Source organism: Pelodiscus sinensis, chromosome 1, assembly GCF_049634645.1.
Source record: "Pelodiscus sinensis isolate JC-2024 chromosome 1, ASM4963464v1, whole genome shotgun sequence".
NCBI classification, from domain to species: Eukaryota; Metazoa; Chordata; order Testudines; family Trionychidae; genus Pelodiscus; species Pelodiscus sinensis.
In genome coordinates this window covers 197,874,085-197,892,997 of record NC_134711.1, presented here as the reverse complement: position 1 = coordinate 197,892,997, position 18,913 = coordinate 197,874,085, and the positions used below count along the sequence as shown (strand labels likewise).

The 18,913-nt window shown below is 39.8% G+C and overlaps 1 protein-coding gene across 3 annotated transcripts in view; it reads right to left on the bottom strand.

The window, feature by feature from the left end:
* Window positions 1-18,913, bottom strand: part of CFAP47 (cilia and flagella associated protein 47) — a 665,273-nt gene that overhangs the window by 30,582 nt on the left and 615,778 nt on the right. For 2 of the 3 annotated variants that reach the window (XM_075913261.1, XM_075913262.1), the window contains exons 61-62: window positions 6,889-7,060; window positions 2,382-2,543 (exon numbers count right to left, since the gene is read on the bottom strand). In XM_075913261.1, the coding sequence (XP_075769376.1) occupies window positions 2,382-2,543; window positions 6,889-7,060 (334 nt within the window). Of the gene's footprint in view, window positions 1-2,381; window positions 2,544-6,888; window positions 7,061-12,524; window positions 12,948-18,913 lie in introns of those variants that run through there. The other variant, XM_075913264.1, reaches the window with a different exon arrangement.

The following is an 18,913-nucleotide window of genomic DNA, read 5'->3' as shown; positions in this document are numbered from 1 at the left end:
CATTAATGAATCCTCTCCAAGTAGAGGAGCTAGTAGAGCTTCCCCGCCCTGGAATGATTTTCTCTCAAAAATGCCCTTATTGCAAAACCAAGATTTTCTATGAGAAAATTTCAGGATTGCTGCCAAATTCGGATTTTCCATTAGGAAAATTGGAATAATGGTTCCCAAATTGCCTAAAAGTGGCACAGTTGGAGAGCTGCTGAAGCAGAAAGCTCTGCCACCCCACTTCTCCTGCAGCTCCAAGCAACTTTGAGGCAGTGTAATGCTATTTGGACTGTTCTGAACCCAGGGACCCCTCTTTTTAGGATCTGCAGTACCAGGGCAAAGGCTCCATTGTCAGGAATTCTAGTTTCCTTGCATGGAACCAGGGACTGTTCCAGGGCAGCCTCATTATGTGGACTGCCTTAGGGATTTCTGTCAGTAGACCTATTTTCTTTAATGTACAATGTGATTCCCTTACTCATGATTAATAGGATCTTACAACATGAGCAATTTCATGAACATTATGGTACTGCTTATGCAGTAAGGTACAAATCAGCATTTGTAAGGGTGGCAGAATCTGGTTTTATGAGGGTTTTTTTTAATTTTAAAAAGATACTAAAATTGTTTACAGCACGGGCTGGAGCGAGAAAATCCTTACCCAGGCAAAACTTTAATAAAATCACTGAGTGAATTCCTGTTAAGTCTTGAGTATTTTTTTCTTTGCATATTGAGTAGGAAATTTGCTATATTTAAAATTTTAGTTAGACACTTTTTTATTCCTAAATTATAAACTTTCTTCTTTTTCCAACCACCTACCAAAAAATATAAAAAAGAAAAGAAAAAAAACCACCCAAAACCAAAGCTGAAGTTTTCAAATAAAATTCTGACATAGCTCGCAATATAGAGCAAGCAGTCGCTGAACGGAGTGGAGGCAGGTATCCTTTCCATTTTAAACAAGGTTATAGTTTCTCAGACAGGGAAAGAGTCTATATTGCATCATGGCACCTTTTATATAACTGTAATGATTCAGACTTTATTATACCTTTTTCGAGAACATTAGGTCTCTTCACTACTATCATACACCTACGTGCAGATTATAACATTGCCAGAGCAATTGCTTCACTTTTGTTCCCCAAACAACCCATTCTACCGAAGCTGATAACTTTAACATTTTGATGGAAGGCTTTTGCAGTGTCTTGAGGAATCATCACAGATAGCCATGTAAAAGCTGGAATGACTGTCCATCTCTGATGTTCTGCTCTTAGAAGTAAGCTCTTTAAAAAGAAATCAATAAGGGCCAATATCTGAGAATATTTCCATGACAAATTTGTTATTATATGTTAACTATCTGCCAGTGTACTCAGTACACTTACTAGACATGCAATAGAAAAGCAAATATAAAGGGAAAAAGCAGCCTCTAAAACAGTCACTTAAATAAACTGAAATTATTCATTAGGAAATAATATAGCTGAACATCACCTTTCTTGCATTATATTAGGGACTAATATGTTTTAATAGTACACTGTTATGCAGTTGTAAAAAACACAGAAATTAATTATTTTAAAATCTGATTACTATTGGCAGTTTTGTGCAGGACTAATAAGAAGACATTACTTTCTGACTTATGTACCATTATGAAAAATGTTACCGTAGATGAAAAAATCACTGCCAAAATTAATTTTCTGTCATACTAAAAAATATAATAAAAGTGGGCTACTGAGTTTTTACATAACAAAATCAAAGGGCATACAGAGGCTTGGTCTACAATAGACCAGGTGGGTCAATTTAAGGTATACAACTCCAGCTACGCATTTTGTGTACTTGGAGTCGACTTACCATAAACCAAGCCATGGCAGAGTCCACACATCAGAAGGCTGACAGAAGCACATACTCCTGTCGGCTTCTCTTACTTCTCACAGAACAAGGAGTACCGGATGCCGGTGGAGACTCCCTCAGCGTTCAATTTATAGGTCTACATTAGATCCACTAAATCAACTGCTGGAAGATCAACCTTTGGTGGTCTTCTCCCTACTGTAGTTATGCCCAAACAGTGTATATTGAAGTAAATAAAACAGCCTCATAGTAAAAATATTTGGTCACATTTCCATCATTATTCCTTAGAGGTGCACCACACACATTTTTCCCCTAGACATTCTAATGCATACAAGCATTTTAGGGGCAAACCCTGGAGAAATCCTAACTCCTGGAACAAGCCCACAAATGCTTATATCTCAGGGACAGCAATATACCCAAGGTTGTAGAATGCCTCTACTTCCATGGTCACACCCTGAGGACAGCACTTGTGTATTGCATCACTTGCATACAGGTGCACTGGGGGTAATGGATAGTGACTGATGTCACAAGATCCTCAAAAAATACTTTATTTTTGATAGCATTACCTTGTTTGACTTGTTAGCCTAAAGCCAATTACTGATTCTTTGTTTAAGCCAGCTGCTTCAATATTGATGACATCGTCTACTTCTGCCTCAGTAGCAAGTAACAGTATTGGAAACTTCCAGACACCACCTGTAGTGCACCGTACCACCAATGTTGCAGATTTCCTTCAAAATTAAGTTAAAAATATAATTACAAGGAAAGCATAATGAAATACAAGGTCAATAAATCAGTGTCCAAAGTGCAAAGTAGACCTATGTTTCTGCAAAACTGTAATGCATTGTAATGAAAATACAGCTGGCTTTAAATTAGAATGTAACTTTTTACACTATATACTACTTTAGCAGTCTTATTTTGGACTGCATTGTCAGCTAAGTATGCTGTATGCTGTACTAAGAAAGGACCTAACACAGATGCAAAATAATTGGCTCAGCTGTAAGGCCTGATTCTTTCATTTATATGGCGTGATGCTATGTATTGCAATGGAGTTACTCCAGATTTACACTGGTATGAAAAGAACATGTACCCCAGTCCACAAAGGGACTCTGGTGTTGCAACAATGACTGTTATAATGCTCAACTTTGGGGTGCCTAGCTAACCAGTGGAATCATCTAAGCTCCATATATTGGCTAGCTACAACCATGGAAATGAAACATTTCAATACAAGATTATGGGGACCCAAACTGAGGGAACACAGCATTTCACCTGAGGTACGTTTAGACTACAGGCTTTAGTCGACAAAGGCTTGTCAACAAAGCTTCTGTTGACAAAGAGCATCTAGACTACATCCAGTTCTATCAACAAAGCAGCTTGCTTTGTCGACATGAGAATGTAGACGCAAAGGACAGTGTAGATGCAATAACGCCTTCTGTCTCTGTCGACAAAAGGCGTTATTCCTTGTAGAATGAGGTTTACCACCATCAACAAAACTGCCGAGTTCTGGTGGAGTACTTGGTGGTAGTGTAGATGCAGGTATAGTTTTGTTGACACACCCCTGGAGTACAGAATCAAAATGTCATCCACTCACATTTTGCCCTTCTGCCCCTCCATCAGATGGAAGGGTTACAGGGCTAAATCTAACTGAGTGGCATTGCAAGTTGGCACACGGGATTGCAGGTTTGGCCTGGCTGCCTTGCTTTTGTGGCAGGCACCAGGGTGCAACACCATTCATTACTCTAATTTGATCTGTGCTGTGTGAATATGGAAAAAGGTGATCAGAGCAAATGGAGGTGCTAGGTGGCTGGGATCAAGAGTCTCTACCTTAGTCCAGGAGCAGAATGTTGAGTTGGGGGAAGTGGGTGCTTGTAAGTGGCCAGGAAAGACTAGGGGCAGGAGAAAATGGCTGGGGGATGAGTTGTTGGTGGGCTTTGGGGTTAGCAGGGAATGTTGAGGACTACGGCAAGTGGAGGATGCTGAGTGGTAGAGTGAATTGAGGGGACTATAGGAGAAATACGGGATGTTCGTGAGTGTTAGGTTCAGGATTCTGAGGTGACGGGGGTATGTTTGGGGCTGTGGCCAGTGGGACCGAGTTGGTGGGACCTGCGGTGAGTGGGAGGTATGTCATGGCTGCTGGAATGTATGCAGAGATTTTAGAATAAGTGGGAGGAGAAGGTTGTTGGGATATAGATGGGATGGGTAGGTATGGGGGTGTGGTTCATATGGGACGGTGGTGCTTTGCTAAGCAGCTCTTGAAGAGAATTAATCTCTTTACTTTGTTAGAATGTTGTTTTTTTTCTATTAGTCTATTTCTGGTGTACTCTAGCTCCTAAGCAACATTTTGACAATTTAAGAACCATTGTCAATCTGGTCTGATCAACCAGTAAAATTGGGTTTATGGAGTTGTCCAAAAGTAGTTGGAATATGCCAGTATTTTTTCCTCATATGTGGAAGGCTCATACCCTATCCAAATAGAAATGTGTTAGCAGTATCTAGGAGATGTTTCAGATATTGGTTAGGGCTGGCTTTTTATCTAAGTCATGTACCATTTCTATAATACAGAAGCAGACACATAAAAAATCCTGGACTTCGATAGTTATGTAATATGGATTAAGTTGCCATACTTCAGCAAAAAAAAAAAAGGCATAAACAGACTTCATGAAATTGCAGAGCTGGAACTCTTGCAAACTAGACACTGTCAGACTGAGTCTGAATAGACACTGGGTAGTGGCTAGCTCACTACAAAAAGTAATTTTGCCTCTTTTGATATTCACATCTTCTCATCAACTGTTGAAAATAGGCCATATCCACCCTGATTTAATTGACCTGATTAGCACTGGTCCTCCACATAGTAATGTAACACTCCTATCTTTGCTTGTGTAGATAGATAGATAGATAGATAGATAGATAGATAGATAGATAGATAGATAGATAGATAGATAGATAGATAGATAGATAGATAGATAGATAGATAGATAGCTTATGCCCAAATACATTTCAGAGGAGTAGTTCAGAGGAGTAGCTGTGTTAGTCTGTTCATTTAAAAACAACCAGCAGCACTATGGCACCTTAGAGAGTAATAATTTTATTAGGTTTTACACACAAAAGCTCATGACCAATACATTTGTTAGTCTCTAAATGCCATAGTCTTTAATGTGTCACAGGACGCATTGTTTATGCCAAAACAGACTAACATGGCTGTAACATGGACTAGATACCATGATCTATGAAAAGTGCTGAGGATGTAGTTGTTTCAAAAGTGTTGGGGATGGAAGTATTTTTTGGCTTGTTTTAAATTGGATGGCAGTACGAATACTTGATTTGGTGTCTGTGTCTCAGAGACCACATTTCATACAGAGAGCTTAATCTGAACTACCTACTCCATGCCGCGTGTAGCCGTGGGCACGGAGTACGAACTACCGGGGCTTTAAAAATGGCGGTGCCCGGCAAGATGCAAATGAAGCCTGGGATATTTAAATCCCGGGCTTCATTTGCAACTTCGGTTGCCTACATTAACCACCCTAGTTCGAACTAGGGTGGTAGTGTAGACATACCCCTAGTCAATAGCAGATGTTGAGAAGAGGGGTGTGTCCTTTTGCCATCCCTCTCTCAGGGTCTTAGAGGTCACTTTCTCCAGCCCAAACTTAAGCATCTATCTCCATTTAGTTTCCACAACCAGGAACCTTCTCCTTGGAATCAGGAACCTAAGCAGTTTCTTGCCAGAGTGACAATATTGCACACCTAACTCCACACAAAATGGTCAACCACTGAAGGGAAGAAGATCTTTTTTATCTGTAGTGCAGCAGTTAGAATATTTGCCCAGGAGATGGCAATCCCCAATTCAATTCCTCCATCTGCCTGATTTGGAGCTGCAATTTGAAGATGGGTTTCTCACCAGTTCTCAGGAAACCTAGGTTCAAAATCCCTTCTCTTCATCAGGCTGATCAGGAAATTGAACTTGAGTCTCCCACATCCAAGGTGAATTCCCTAACTAGTGGGCTAAAGGTTACAAGGGAGACCACCATCTCTCCTCCTCCCCTACGTTGTGTGTAACATTAGGCATGCTGTTGGATTGGGCCCAGAAACAAAGTAGGTTTTAATATCAAAGAACCACAATGAAAAAAAGCAAGGAAACACACCCTAAGGGTATGTCTAGACTACATGCCTCTGCCAACAGAGGCATGTAAAATAGGCTACCCGACATAGTCAATGAAGTGGGGATTTAAATATCCCCGGCTTCATTAAAATAAAGATGCCTCGTGAAACGAGGTTTACAGGAGCGGTCGACAAAGGCTTCCCTTGTTGACCTATCCGCATCTTGATTTGCGCGCTGTGCCGATGATCAGCTGAGCTGGCACAGCGCGGTGGACATTTTTATTTGAATGAAGATGGGGATATTTAAATCCTCGCTTCATTGTTTATGTCGGGTAGCCTATTTTACATGCTTCTGTCGGCAGAGGCATGTAATCTAGACATACCCTAGGGCTGCGTCTAGACTGGCATGATTTTGAGAAACTACTTTTAACGGAAAAGTTTTTCTGTTAAAAGTATTTCCGCAAAAGAGTGTCTAGATTGGCATGGATGCTTTTGCGCAAAAAGTGCTTTTGCACAAAAGCATCCGTGGCCAGTCTAGATGCGATTTTGCGCAAGAAAGCCTCGATCACCATTTTAGCCATCGGGGCTTTTTTGCACAAAACAGTTCTTCCCTGTCTACACTGGCCATCTTGTGCAAGTATTCTTGCGCAAGAGGGCTTTTTCCTGAGCGGGAGCGTGAAAATATTTGCACAAGAAGCACTGATTTTGTACATTACAAAGTCAGTGCTCTTGCGCAAATTCAAGCAGCCAGTGTAGACAGCTGGCAAGTTTTTGCACAAAAGCGACTGCTTTTGCGCAAAATCTTGCCAGTCTAGACGCACCCTAGATGTTTATTGTTAGAGGAAAAACAGAGAGAGACAGAGCAAGGAGAGGGACATCTGGGCAGGATTTGAAAGACAAAAGTAATATATTGTACCCACTATTGCCAGTAAGTCTCATAGCAGATATAGATTCTTTAGTAGTTCAGGAACACAGACTTACCTCATTGGTTTGTTAGGTGCAAATACTATATTGAAGGTCAGTGTTATAATCCCAAACTCTGCATCCCGATCTTTTTGCACCAGATTTATAGCCACTGAAGACTCAAGCTGAGATTTAACTTTATTAGATTCATATTGAATTTCATACAGAAATTCATCTGTTGTAGAAAAACCTAAATGAAACAAGCACAGAAGATCAATTTGTGCATGTTCTAAATGCAAGCATTCATCTTTCTAACAGGATTATAATTGTAAAAATGTGTTTTAGTACTGAGTGTGACATATACCAATTAAAAAACAGGAAGGTATCTAAAAGTGGAGATATTTGCGTTCTGGTTAAGCAAGGAATTTTACTACTTTCCATTGGTGAGGTGGAGAGTCTCAGACAAAAAAAAAGGGGGGGGGGCAAAAAAAGGGAAACCCACTCAGGAGCAGCTTAATGTTCGTACTTCTGCTCTGATGACCTGCTTACCTCTCTTGCCTGTGAGAGTGGTATTTCTAATTTATGAGCCAATAGTAAGCTAAAAGAGCATCTTTTTTTGTTTGTTTGTTTGTTTGTCTGCTAATGCCACTAGAGTGCTATCAAAAAATCCCTCATTTGGAACATAATTGTCAATGCTGTCTGCCAACCTGAAAAAACAGTTGCTGTACTGAAAATAGAAAAGAAGTCAGTCAACCTGTCTTCTCTCAACCACTGTAGAATCTATTACAAGGCCACAAAGCAATGTTGTAAAATTAACTAGATGAACATCTTGAAGTACTACAATCCATAAAAATAGCAGCCTGTCCTTGTGCATATCTACTATGTAACCCTGGGCTCTATTGAGGAGAAAAATAATGAAATAATGAGTAATATGTTCCTGATCCACTTCAATTAAAAGTATTGAGGGCCATGTTTCTGGGCTGTCCTAGCCAAAAAAGGTGTGAATTATATTGGAAATGGATTTTTATTTGGCTTTCAGTTCCCATATGAGGAAGAGAGACGTGTGTAGGCAAGGAATTTACAAGCCATATAGTTCAAGGAAAAACTCAGGTGTAGGAGACAAAAGGCTACCTGGCCCCTTTGGGAATTCACCAATTTTGGATGTATAGCATTCGCCTCTGGGTTTTTTTTTTCTAAAAAATTGAGAAATAACAGAGAGAACTACACTGGGTGCATTACCCTCTCTATTAATAACAATATTGATCTTAATCTGTGTTCAGGGTTATATATTCCTTATCTCATTGCCATGATAGAGAGATGTGGCCATGGTGCACAGTTAGCAAATTGTGAGTTTAAATCTGCATATCAGTTTCTCTCTTCTGAGCCCAAGCATTTTAACTCGTATTTCCAGTTTGAAAGCTCCTACTGTTTGGATTGATGTTTGCTGATGGGCTGTTACATCTGTTCTTTAGGTTTCAAGAATTTTAGCATGATATTAGGGTATGTCTACACTAGCCCCCTAGATCGATCTAGGGAGGCTAATGAGGGCAACCGAAATTGCAAATGAAGCACGGGATTTAAATATCCTGTGCTTCATTAGCATGTTCCTGGCCGGTCGTCATTTTTAGAAATTGACTAGCCTGAAGTAACTGCCTGCACCTACACGCGGCGGTGAAATGGGATTCTGAATTAAAGCCCTAAATCTAATTAGCTGGTAAACCTCATTGCAGGAGGAATTAATGCATCTACATACAAAACCTATTTCGAAATAGCGCGTCCACACTGAGTGAACCCTGAACCAAAGTTAAGGCTGGCCGGAATCAGCGCTGGCAGGGCATCAGGTTAGGACTTAGTGTGTGGGGCTGCTGCCTGAGGCTAACTGAGCTCCATGCTTAAAGGGACTCTACCCCCACCCCAGACAGACCATTCTCAGGGTTCCCCGCTTGCTTGTCTACCTTGATGAGGGACAGCAAAGTAGTCCTGTCTTGGAGTGCCCTGAGTGCCCTCACTCGGGACACCACAGCACTTGGCCACATGGAGCCAGAGCTGCCCCATGGCACGTCAGTACATATCGTAGGGTTGTTGCCATCAACCTGGCTGCACTTGCTGCAGGCTGCCATCTGGGGGGGTCCATCGGGGGGCTGTCAAGATCCAGGAAGTCCTGCAGGAGAGCGTCCACCCCGAGGAGCCCTCAGAGCCACCCCGGTCCTCCCCACCAGGGGCTTGTGCCCCATTCCGCCCTCATGTCCTTCCACTTACCCCTCCCTAGCCCCCCTTCCTGATGTCAAACAAAAGACACATATGTTCAAAAATAGAAACTGGGTTTATTGAACAAAACTGGGGGGGGAGGGATGAACCTCTGGGGAGACTGGGAAAAGGAGGTGGGAGACGGGAAGAGAGAGGGTGGAAAAGGGGAGGGGGAAACCTGGGAGGAGGGAGCTGGAAAGGGGAAGAAGGGGGAGGGGAAGCTCAGGGTCCAGGGTTGGGGTCCAGTTCTCGCTGGACTAACTTAATTTTCATGTAAACCTGCTCCTGGGTTCGCAGGTTGCCTTTGGTGGCCAGGCTGGCAGCTATCCTGCCATAGACAGCCACATTCCTTCGTCTAGTGCGGAGATCATGGACGTTGGGGGCATCCCCCTCAAACCTGAATAGGGTCCATGATCTCCACACTGGACCAGGAAGGCACCAGCCTTCTCTAGCCCCTGTTAGGCTCCTGTGAGCTGGCAGACTGCTCCTGGGAGGCGGTGGAGGGCTGGCTGCCAGAGGCTTGCTGGCTCATGTTTTGGGGCCCCTGGGTCAGGGGCCCCGGTGGCCACTGATCGCTCTGGGCTGGCAGGCTTGGAGCTGGCACAGGCACTGTGGCCAGGGTGTACCTCTTTAATGGCTCTGGGGCTGGTAGAGGGGAGAGTAAATTTTCCTGGTTGTGCCCAGAGTGGTCACCAGGGCTCCCTGGGAAGGGCTGAAGTGTCTACACAGCACTTAATTCGAAATAGCTATTTCAAATTTGGTGTTACTCCTCGTAGAATGAGGTTTACCAAATTCGAGTTAAGTGCTCCACTATTTTGAATTAATTTCGAAATAGCAGTTTGCATGTATAGATGCTATTAAAGTTAATTCGAAATAACAGCTGTTATTTCGAATTAACTTTGCAATTTAGACATACCCTTGAAGACTCTTTTCAGGAAAGTTGGAAACAGGCAAATGTGCCCACATACTGAGCATTTTCAGAAGATGGCTGTGCACTTCGGGAGACCTACTGGCCACTGAAATGATAGAAGGTCCAACACAGAAGTTGACATATTTGAGAACTGAGTTAGTTCTAATGCAGCATTGATCACAGCTATTCAGGAAGAAACTGGATAATGTAGGGGTGTTGATATGGGCCACACAAAGTGTTGGAAAGACTACCTTCAGGCAGCTGAAGGTGCTTTTAGGGCACTTGAATTTTGCTTCAAGTTGGCTGCTCTGGGCAGAGCTTTCTGTGCCTAGTTTGAATCCTCCACCGTTGGGATCACACAGTCTCATCAGTTCATCATGATAGCCAGGAATACAAAAGATGATTTAGAAGTATGGGAGACATGCCTTGATCAGTGTCATAGGGCTTTGGTGTGCCAAACCATTTGACCTGTGGGTAGCTTCAGATACAATTTGATTTCTGCGGGGGAAATGATTTTGGAGTATATTTTCAAGGAAAATGGTGCGCACAGAGGGGCACAGATTCGACAGCATTTGGTATTACAAAGCATATTACTTTTTGTATTTGTTCCTATATATCTTGGTGTTTTTGACTAGTCTGTGAATTTCCTAATTTTTATTTCTCTCTTATACTTAAATTTAATTCTTTGAGTAGTGAGTTCTAAAATGCCTAACCTGACATGGCTGATGTAATTATCCCAAATGTAGTTTTTTAAATATATATTATATCTAGGTTTTTGGTTTCTACTGGTTTTACACATCTGCACATTACCTTGATATTGATGCCTATAAGAAAAAACATTCCCTCTGATATTTCCATCCATGTCCAGAACACTGTCCGGGAGTATCTTGAAATTAGATTCAATCTCTTGGAGGCTCGTACAGCCAAATGAGGAATTTGGCTGCTAATAGTTTGGCAGCTCAGAGGGGGTAAGGCAGACTCCTCTCTGCCCTGGTCCTGCACTACTTCTGGAATGGCTGGCACATCCCTGCGGCTCTTGGAGAAGGTGGAGGAAGGGGTCTCCACATACTGCCCTAGCCAAGCAGCTCCCGTTGGGCAACAATAGGAAACCAGGGCCAATGGGAAGTGTGGGGGATACTGCCTGTGGATGGGGACGGCAGTATGCGGATACACCTGCTTCTCCTCCCCCTACTACCAGGAGTCATTGCTGGGCATGATGGTCACTTTCAGGAGTGGTGCAGAGCCAGGGTGGGGATGAGACTGCCATAACCCCACTACACCACTACTTGGGAGCCGTCTGAGGAAAGTGGTACCCATCTGGTGCCCCCATCTTGAATCCCTGCCCAGCTCTTGAATACCTACCCCAGCTTCTTGCATCCCAACCCACTGCTCCAGCCCTGAGCCCCTCCTGCATCCAAACTCTTTTCCAGAACCCACACCTGAACTCCCTCTTGCATCCCAATTTTCTGCCCCAGACTCAGCCCAGAGTACCTCTCACAATCTGAATCCCTCAGCCAAAGATCAAAGCCTCTGTTGCCTGCACACAACCCCATAGTGAAAGTGAGTGACGTGGAGGAGGAGAGGATATGGAGTGAGCAGGGCAGAGCAGAAAGTGGGGGCAAGGCTATTTGGGTTTAAGCTACTTTCTGGAATGCACTTAAATTTGATCGTGTGCATAAATAGTTGGAGACCACTGATCTACACACATGTCAAAACATGTAAATTCAAACATAAAACTTAAGAGGGGAGAGAAAGCATGACATCATTTGGAGCCTATCAGAGGTAAAATTGCAGTTGCTGAGCAGATGTTTCTTTTGGCAGTCAAATCACACAATGCTGCACAAAGAATGCCTGTTTTATAGTTCAGTGATAGAAATGTAGCTGTGTTAGTCTGATGTAGCTGAAATATAAAACAGGACTACGTAGCACTTTAAAGACTAACAAGATGGTTTATTAGGTGATGAGCTTTCGTGGGCCAGACCCACTTCCTCAGATCAAATAATTCAAACAGTTCAGATACTAGGGAGAAAATGCTGTGGCTGGTAAATTGAGAATTAAATTTTGCTTTCTGTTTTTGAAAACATTTGTATTTTTTCCTTTTCACATTTGTATATAATCATAATGTCTTTTTATTCACAAGTGATAACTATTTATTTTTCTGCTCAGGGCTGTTTTATAACGCGTTCTATGTTCATATTATTTATTCTGTTAAAATATTTTAATATTTACAACACTTGAGGAAAGACAATGCATTTATATGTGCCAAATGAAAGTATTTGAAAACATCTTTATGCCAGTCCCTTAGCTAGTTGTGGATCTGCACTGCAAATCTAATTTACGGCTGTTCAAAACAGAAAAATGTAATTAGATTTTCATCAGAGCTGCAAACCCTAAAGACTACCATATTATCATATTATGGAAACCCTCTGTGAATATGTTAATATTTGTTTCTAGATAGTTCCGTGACACACATGCTGCTAAATGAAGTGGCAGCTGCTAGAGGCAAAAAAGGTTGTATATCATCACCAGAAAATTGTCCACGTTGTGTGACTAAATGAAATGATCGAAGTTCTTTGAGCTCTCACAGGTTCCAGTTTTGATTTAAATGGTAAAAGAATAGAGCATCAGAGAGAGAATTGCTTTGCCTTTTAAGTACTCCTGTATCAAATAGCATGAGGGCAATTCCAAAGCTTTTACCTATGAAAATTTTACACCTGGCATAGAAAGATCGTATTAACTATAATCATTTACAAATATTTTTTCTTTTTTAAACCACCATTTTTTATTTACCATCTAATACAACTAGTTCAAATTGTCACACAGTGTCACCAGCCTGATATTCAGCTGAAGTAATCCACACTTTTTAAAAAGGCAGTCTGGTGGACAGAGCCCTCGTTTCTTTTCTATCCCTACCATGAATCCTGGTCTCATGTGTCACCTTGGAAAAGCTGCTTCACCTCTTTAGTCTCAGTTTCTTCCTCTAAAAAATGGAGGTATTACAAGTTACTTAGCTCTCTCAAGAGGAAAAATGTGGCTCTGCTACTTTTGTTTCTTCCTAGGTTCTGAGTAAGTAGCATGGGATTGGATGATACAGTTCTTTGAAGATTTAATAGGTCTGCCTCTTGGATTCAAGCAGAATGGCACTTGTGTTAGAGACAAACCCTGCAGAGTCACATTTCTATGTTTTGGGCAATGCAACTGAAATGATGAGTGGCCCTTGGAGTATGGCTTGTTCTATCTTTTGTGTCGGAGCCCACAGGACAACTTAGCGTACCTGGGAAACCCAGCACTTTCAAAAGCCACTTTTGAAATACAGATTTTCTATCTTCCCCTTCCTTCTTCCCTTTCCATTTCTCCTCTTCCCTGTGCATTTTTTTTTCATTTTTTCGCTCAGTTTTTCATATTATTTTTCTCCCTATAGTCTAACCCTTAGTTCATTCCTGGCTCTACCTCTTTTTCTATCCTTAACTGATCTTTAGGAAACTTTCAGCTCTCAGCCTCTTATTTAGAGTTCGCCTCACGTCCCCCCAATCCTCTCCTTAAGCCAGTTCCCTCATCTTCTCTAACCCTCTTGCCATATCCATCCCATGGTCTCTGCTCCCATCATTTCTTTTTCATCATACAATTTCATACAGTATTTTGAAATAGAAAACGTTAATAATAAGGTAATTGGATTTTCCTATGCAGTAAATATCTTTGTCTATGCCTATTAAATTTGTCTTTGTTAAGATTCATATGGACTAATAAATAACATTTGCAGTAACTATTAACAAGTTTTTATAATTACAAGTCTTTCTAAATATGTCCCACTTGTAATTCAAAAGCATTCTTTTTCTAATGTTCTAATTAGAAATATAATAGAATGGAGTGGTTTCTTTCCCTTTATTTTGTTATTTTTTACTTTATTAATAATTTTTTCTTTTATTTGACAAACATAAATTACTAGCAGAACAATTGCTATTGTCTTGAATGGACAAGGATTTCTAATGCTTTTGAATCTCGTGACAATTTAGAAGAAATATAATTGCTGTTGAAACATTATTTTAATTAGAGTTTACTATTAATCTTAATTGATTTTGTTCTATGTGGCTTTTGAAATCTTTGTTTATTAAAAGAAATGTTCTTTCTTATGTTGGGTTTATTAGCACTGCTGAACCATGTAATTATTTGTGATGTTTATAAGTTATACTTTCTGAAACGGATCATAAAACCTGGATTCTGAAGAGATGGAAGTTATGTAATGCAGTCATTGTTCTGCTTACCAGCTTGAGTTTTTTTCTGATTAGAATGTCATTTTAAAAAGGATAAAGATGAATTCTCTTGAATCTGTGAGAAGCTACTTCAGATATTAATATTTCAGACACAAACCTGGGATCTGAATAATGAGTTTTGAATAGGAGTGACTTCTTAAACCTTACAAGCTTTGTAAGAATATCTGCTTGAATGTGTACTTTTGTAACTGTTAAATGTTTCAATATTAGACACTCTCTTGAACTAACTGAAATGATTAAAAGGCCAGATCTGTCCCAAGATATCTGAACCTATATATTTTATTTAATGTATAACAGCTGTAGATCAATACAGGTAAAGGAACTCTCCTCTATATTTAGAGTTCTGAGAGTACAGTCTCTCTATGGAGCAACACTCTTAAGAGTACATATTGTCATCAGACATTAAGAAGTCTCTGTCAAAAATGTAATTGTTGGGCTTGCATGCACAAGCTCTTGGAAATCCATAGATTCAGTGAGAGGTAATGTAATAATGCTGCTCCAATGATCTCCTTTCCATCAACACAGAATGCCTTTGGAAGACTCAGACAAAACAGGAGAGGAGGCATGAGAGGCAATGTACTCAAAGAACCTTCCATTCCTTTTGGAATTATTTTAGTAGAGTGACCCACATTGTACAGGTTCCAGGAAAAAGGCTGAGGGGTACTTCATAAATTAGAAATTTGCTTTCCTACAATAATCATCTGATTTCTCTCATAAGATAAGAGATGACTGTTGGTTACAAGTGTGACTGGAACTCCATGAAGCAGTTTTATAGATTTTGGAGTTAGACACATTCCTCCAGTATGCTGCAGATGTTACCTTAGCCCTAATTTATGGAGTCCAAGGGCCAGATCATCTGGCCATTATATTACAGGGGTTTCATTTATTTAGATTATATCTTAGAAAAGACCAATTTCCCTTTGTACTAGCTCCCAGATACCTCAAAGAACCCTAGACCCTTGCAAAAGCATATCTTTTCTAGTAATAACTCAGTAATCCTCTTACCCAGTTCAGCATTCTTAAAAAGTTTGTGGAGTTTCTGGAGCAAAAGCATGGGAGACTGTTGTGCTAGTTGTGATGTAATTGAGAAACCATCAAAGAGAGACATTTCGAGTGTGAATTTGAATCACAGAATACTAGGATTGGAAGGGACCTCGAGAGGTCATCGAGTCCAGTCCCCTGCCCTCATGGTAGGACCAAATACTGTCTAGACCATCCCTGATAGACATTTATCTAACCTACTCTTAAATATCTCCAGAGATGAGGATTTCACAACCTCTCTGGGCAAGGTGTGAGACCCAGCTCATTTCAAAGACCTGAATCTTATTCAGTCACATGAAGATCCAAAGGAATTCAATGTTAACTTCTAGTTGTAAAGGAAGCATTCCACTAAAGGCAGCTCAGGACAATCCCTGTCCCAGGGTAAAACTTTTAAAATGTGTCTGGATCAGATTTTCAAAGATATTTAATCACTTAAAGATAAGTGCCTAGTAAGATTTTTAAAGACACCTAGGCACCTAACTCTCATGATTGCAAATTTTAGTATTCCTATATCTGGCCCTAAATAGTTCAGTTCCATTTCCAAAAACATATAGGAATGTAAGACCCATTGAAAGTCAACCTCTTTACCATGGAAAGGACCAATGATGGTTTATCCATAAAAGAGAGGAAAACAGTCTGCTGATGCAGCACTTCCTCAACTTTAAAAAAACAACACCACACCAGTGACTGAGGCAACTGTGGGTTCCAAGATTCCATTGTTTATAGAAAGAAAAACCTTCCCATTTTTCAGAGTTTGTGAAGAGTTTTTCTTTGAGCGCTCATACTACAATATTAAGTGTCCATCATATGGCCTTAAATTAAAACATTCTTATTCCCTGGAGACCTGGTGATTAAATTTACATATTCAACTGGCAAGTCAGTAAAAGGAAAGCTGAGTTTCCTTGATATAATCTGAATGTGAATTCCTGTGGAAATATGCAAAGGCAAATTGTGGCATCATATATGTCCTTTACACTTGGAAGAGAAACCCATTATCCTGCCTCAGAATCCCCAATTACTTTTCCGTTAAAAGTATTTCCGCAAAATCATGCCAGTCTAGACATGTGTGTGGAATTGGATCACTTGCTAGTAAAAATCAACACAGCCTTACATGTACAGTATTACTTCATTTCATTAATATTCGTTTGAAAGAAAATGCCAAGGAAGGTTGGGTTAATCCTTAATAATATACCATTAGACATTCATGTTATTTCATTATTTCACTTCCCTTACAAGAGCAGAAATTATATAGCACAATATTCTGGATTGTATTTGATATAGAAGTAGGATACTACAGCACGGGCTACAGCTTTACTGATATATACTTTACTTTGTAAAGTAGCTCTATATCTAGGTAACGTAGTTTTAAACAATAACGGACATACTGCAGACTTACAAAAAAATAAATAGGCCCTGGAAAGCTGCTGTTCAAAACAATATTTTTTCTGATGGTATTCAGATTTTTCTTAAACTGGGATATAAGCTCTCCCCTCATTTTGCTTTATAAGAACAGACTTTTCTCATAACACCTGCAGCCTCCCTCAGTTTCAGGCAGGTAGGGGAATACTGGCAGTTGCTTGTTGTATGAAAAGAGAGTCAATTTAAATTGCACTGAACTGAAATTCTTGCTCAACAAGCGACCTACATTTTTTTAATGAGTAACAATGCACTGATGTTTTAAAATATTCCTATATCCATTGCTGTGAATTCCTTGCACCTTTTGGGATTCAAACAACAATTACATATAAGACCAAAGTTTGTTAACGAACATTTTTTTTAAAAACCAACCACATTGCTTGAGTGAGATAACATTGTAAAGTGTCTCAAACTTCCCCTGTTTCCATCAGCTGTGTGAAGGGATTCTGTGATGTGCAGGGACAATTTTAGGAGCCATAATTCAAAATTCCAATATAAATTAATTTCATGCTCATTTTAAAAGATGACTAATTTTGAAGTTTTTAAAGCATTTTATTGCTTAATTTAAAAAGCCATTTTAGATAGGTGTATAACCTGTGTTAAAGAATTGGGAATCCATTTCCCCTGCAACACACACAGTCTAAATTAGTCAGAATCTGATAATCTCTAAGTACACTGGAAACTGCACCTGTTTTGTCTGAGCATTTGGGGAAGGGTGAGGTGATGGAGAGAGAGACCCTTGAGTGGAAACATGTGGGTTGGGATGTTTTGATTTATAATTTGTTTGCTGACCAGCAGCTGCATTGGGAAGAGAGAGTGAAGCAAAATTTGCTGCTATTTAAGTTTTGCTTGATAACTGTATTTTGTAAGTTAACAGCAGGAATGCCTAGAGCTCAGGTTAAATGTTTTATTTTATGTTGCTGTATTTAAATCTAAGTAAATAATCAACACAACAATCTTAACAATGGACAGAGAGGTTGTGAGCCATAGTTTCCCTGGACTCCCAATCCTTATTTGTGCACAATTTTGGAGACACTTTGTTTCAGGAATATTAGTTGCACATATTTAGATGGTAGAATGCACATGTGTGAAAGAAAAAGTGTACATGTATAAAACTCATCATTTGCATATACATTTGATTGTGGTGCACAAGTATGAAACTTAACATACATAAACACCGGTTAAAAATAAGTACAAGGGTTTATGCATACAGATTTGCATGAGCAGAAATGGATATTCATGTCTTGAAAATATGGTCCTGTACAATTAAAACAACCTATCAGCTATCTTTGAAAATTCCAAAAACATATTGGTTACAGAATTAAAGATAAAAAGAGACTACAATAAGACATACAAAATTTTCAATGGCCAAACAGATGGGTTTTCTACAACTAAAGGACGCGTCCTTTTTTGCCTGGCTCTTTGGGGGCAAGTCTCTCTCACCTTATTCAAAGTCCCACAGTCTTGAATGAGACAACTCACATAATTAAAAGGATTTTTGTCCTAAAATTTGTCTCTGAAACCCAGATTAACTAGATATGTACTCATCTTTATTTTGAAAATGTACTTTCAAATCACACTGTAGTCCTCCATGAATAAAATGTACATATAGCTTTTAATGTAGTTTTTTTCGATGGAATAAATAATCTTGCATTTTTGTTAATGGGACATTAAAAGAACCTTATAGCTGCAACATCAAGCACTCAAAATACTAGGAAATAGCAGGATTAAGCCTGTATAACCTTAATATATATGCACAAGGAGACTGAATTATTGTACATTCTTTAATTACAGCATCAGATAATATATTTGCCAATCTTAACAAATCTCTATTAAGAATAGATGTAATGGCATTTTTCAGACACTTATAACTTGGCCAGATTTGGGTAAATTTTCATGGGGTTGATAAAGATTCTGTCACAGACACTAGGACAAGTCCCCTATCAAATTTAAGTTTTTGCACTAAAGAAGCTAGGGTGAATAGTTGAAAAATATTTTAAAACGTGCAAGACATTTTTCCTAATCTTAACCTTTGAAATGGTTTGAACCATTTTAGCCTAAACTTTATCTGAGTTTGAATGTTGTTTTAAACAATCAGCATGGAAAATTCCAGCCCAAACAGTTATTTTCCAAAGTTATTAGCAGCCAAAACCAGAGTCTTACTATGAAAAGTACCAGGAACCCTTGACTTTGGCAGTGCTACCATCTCTGGGGCTAA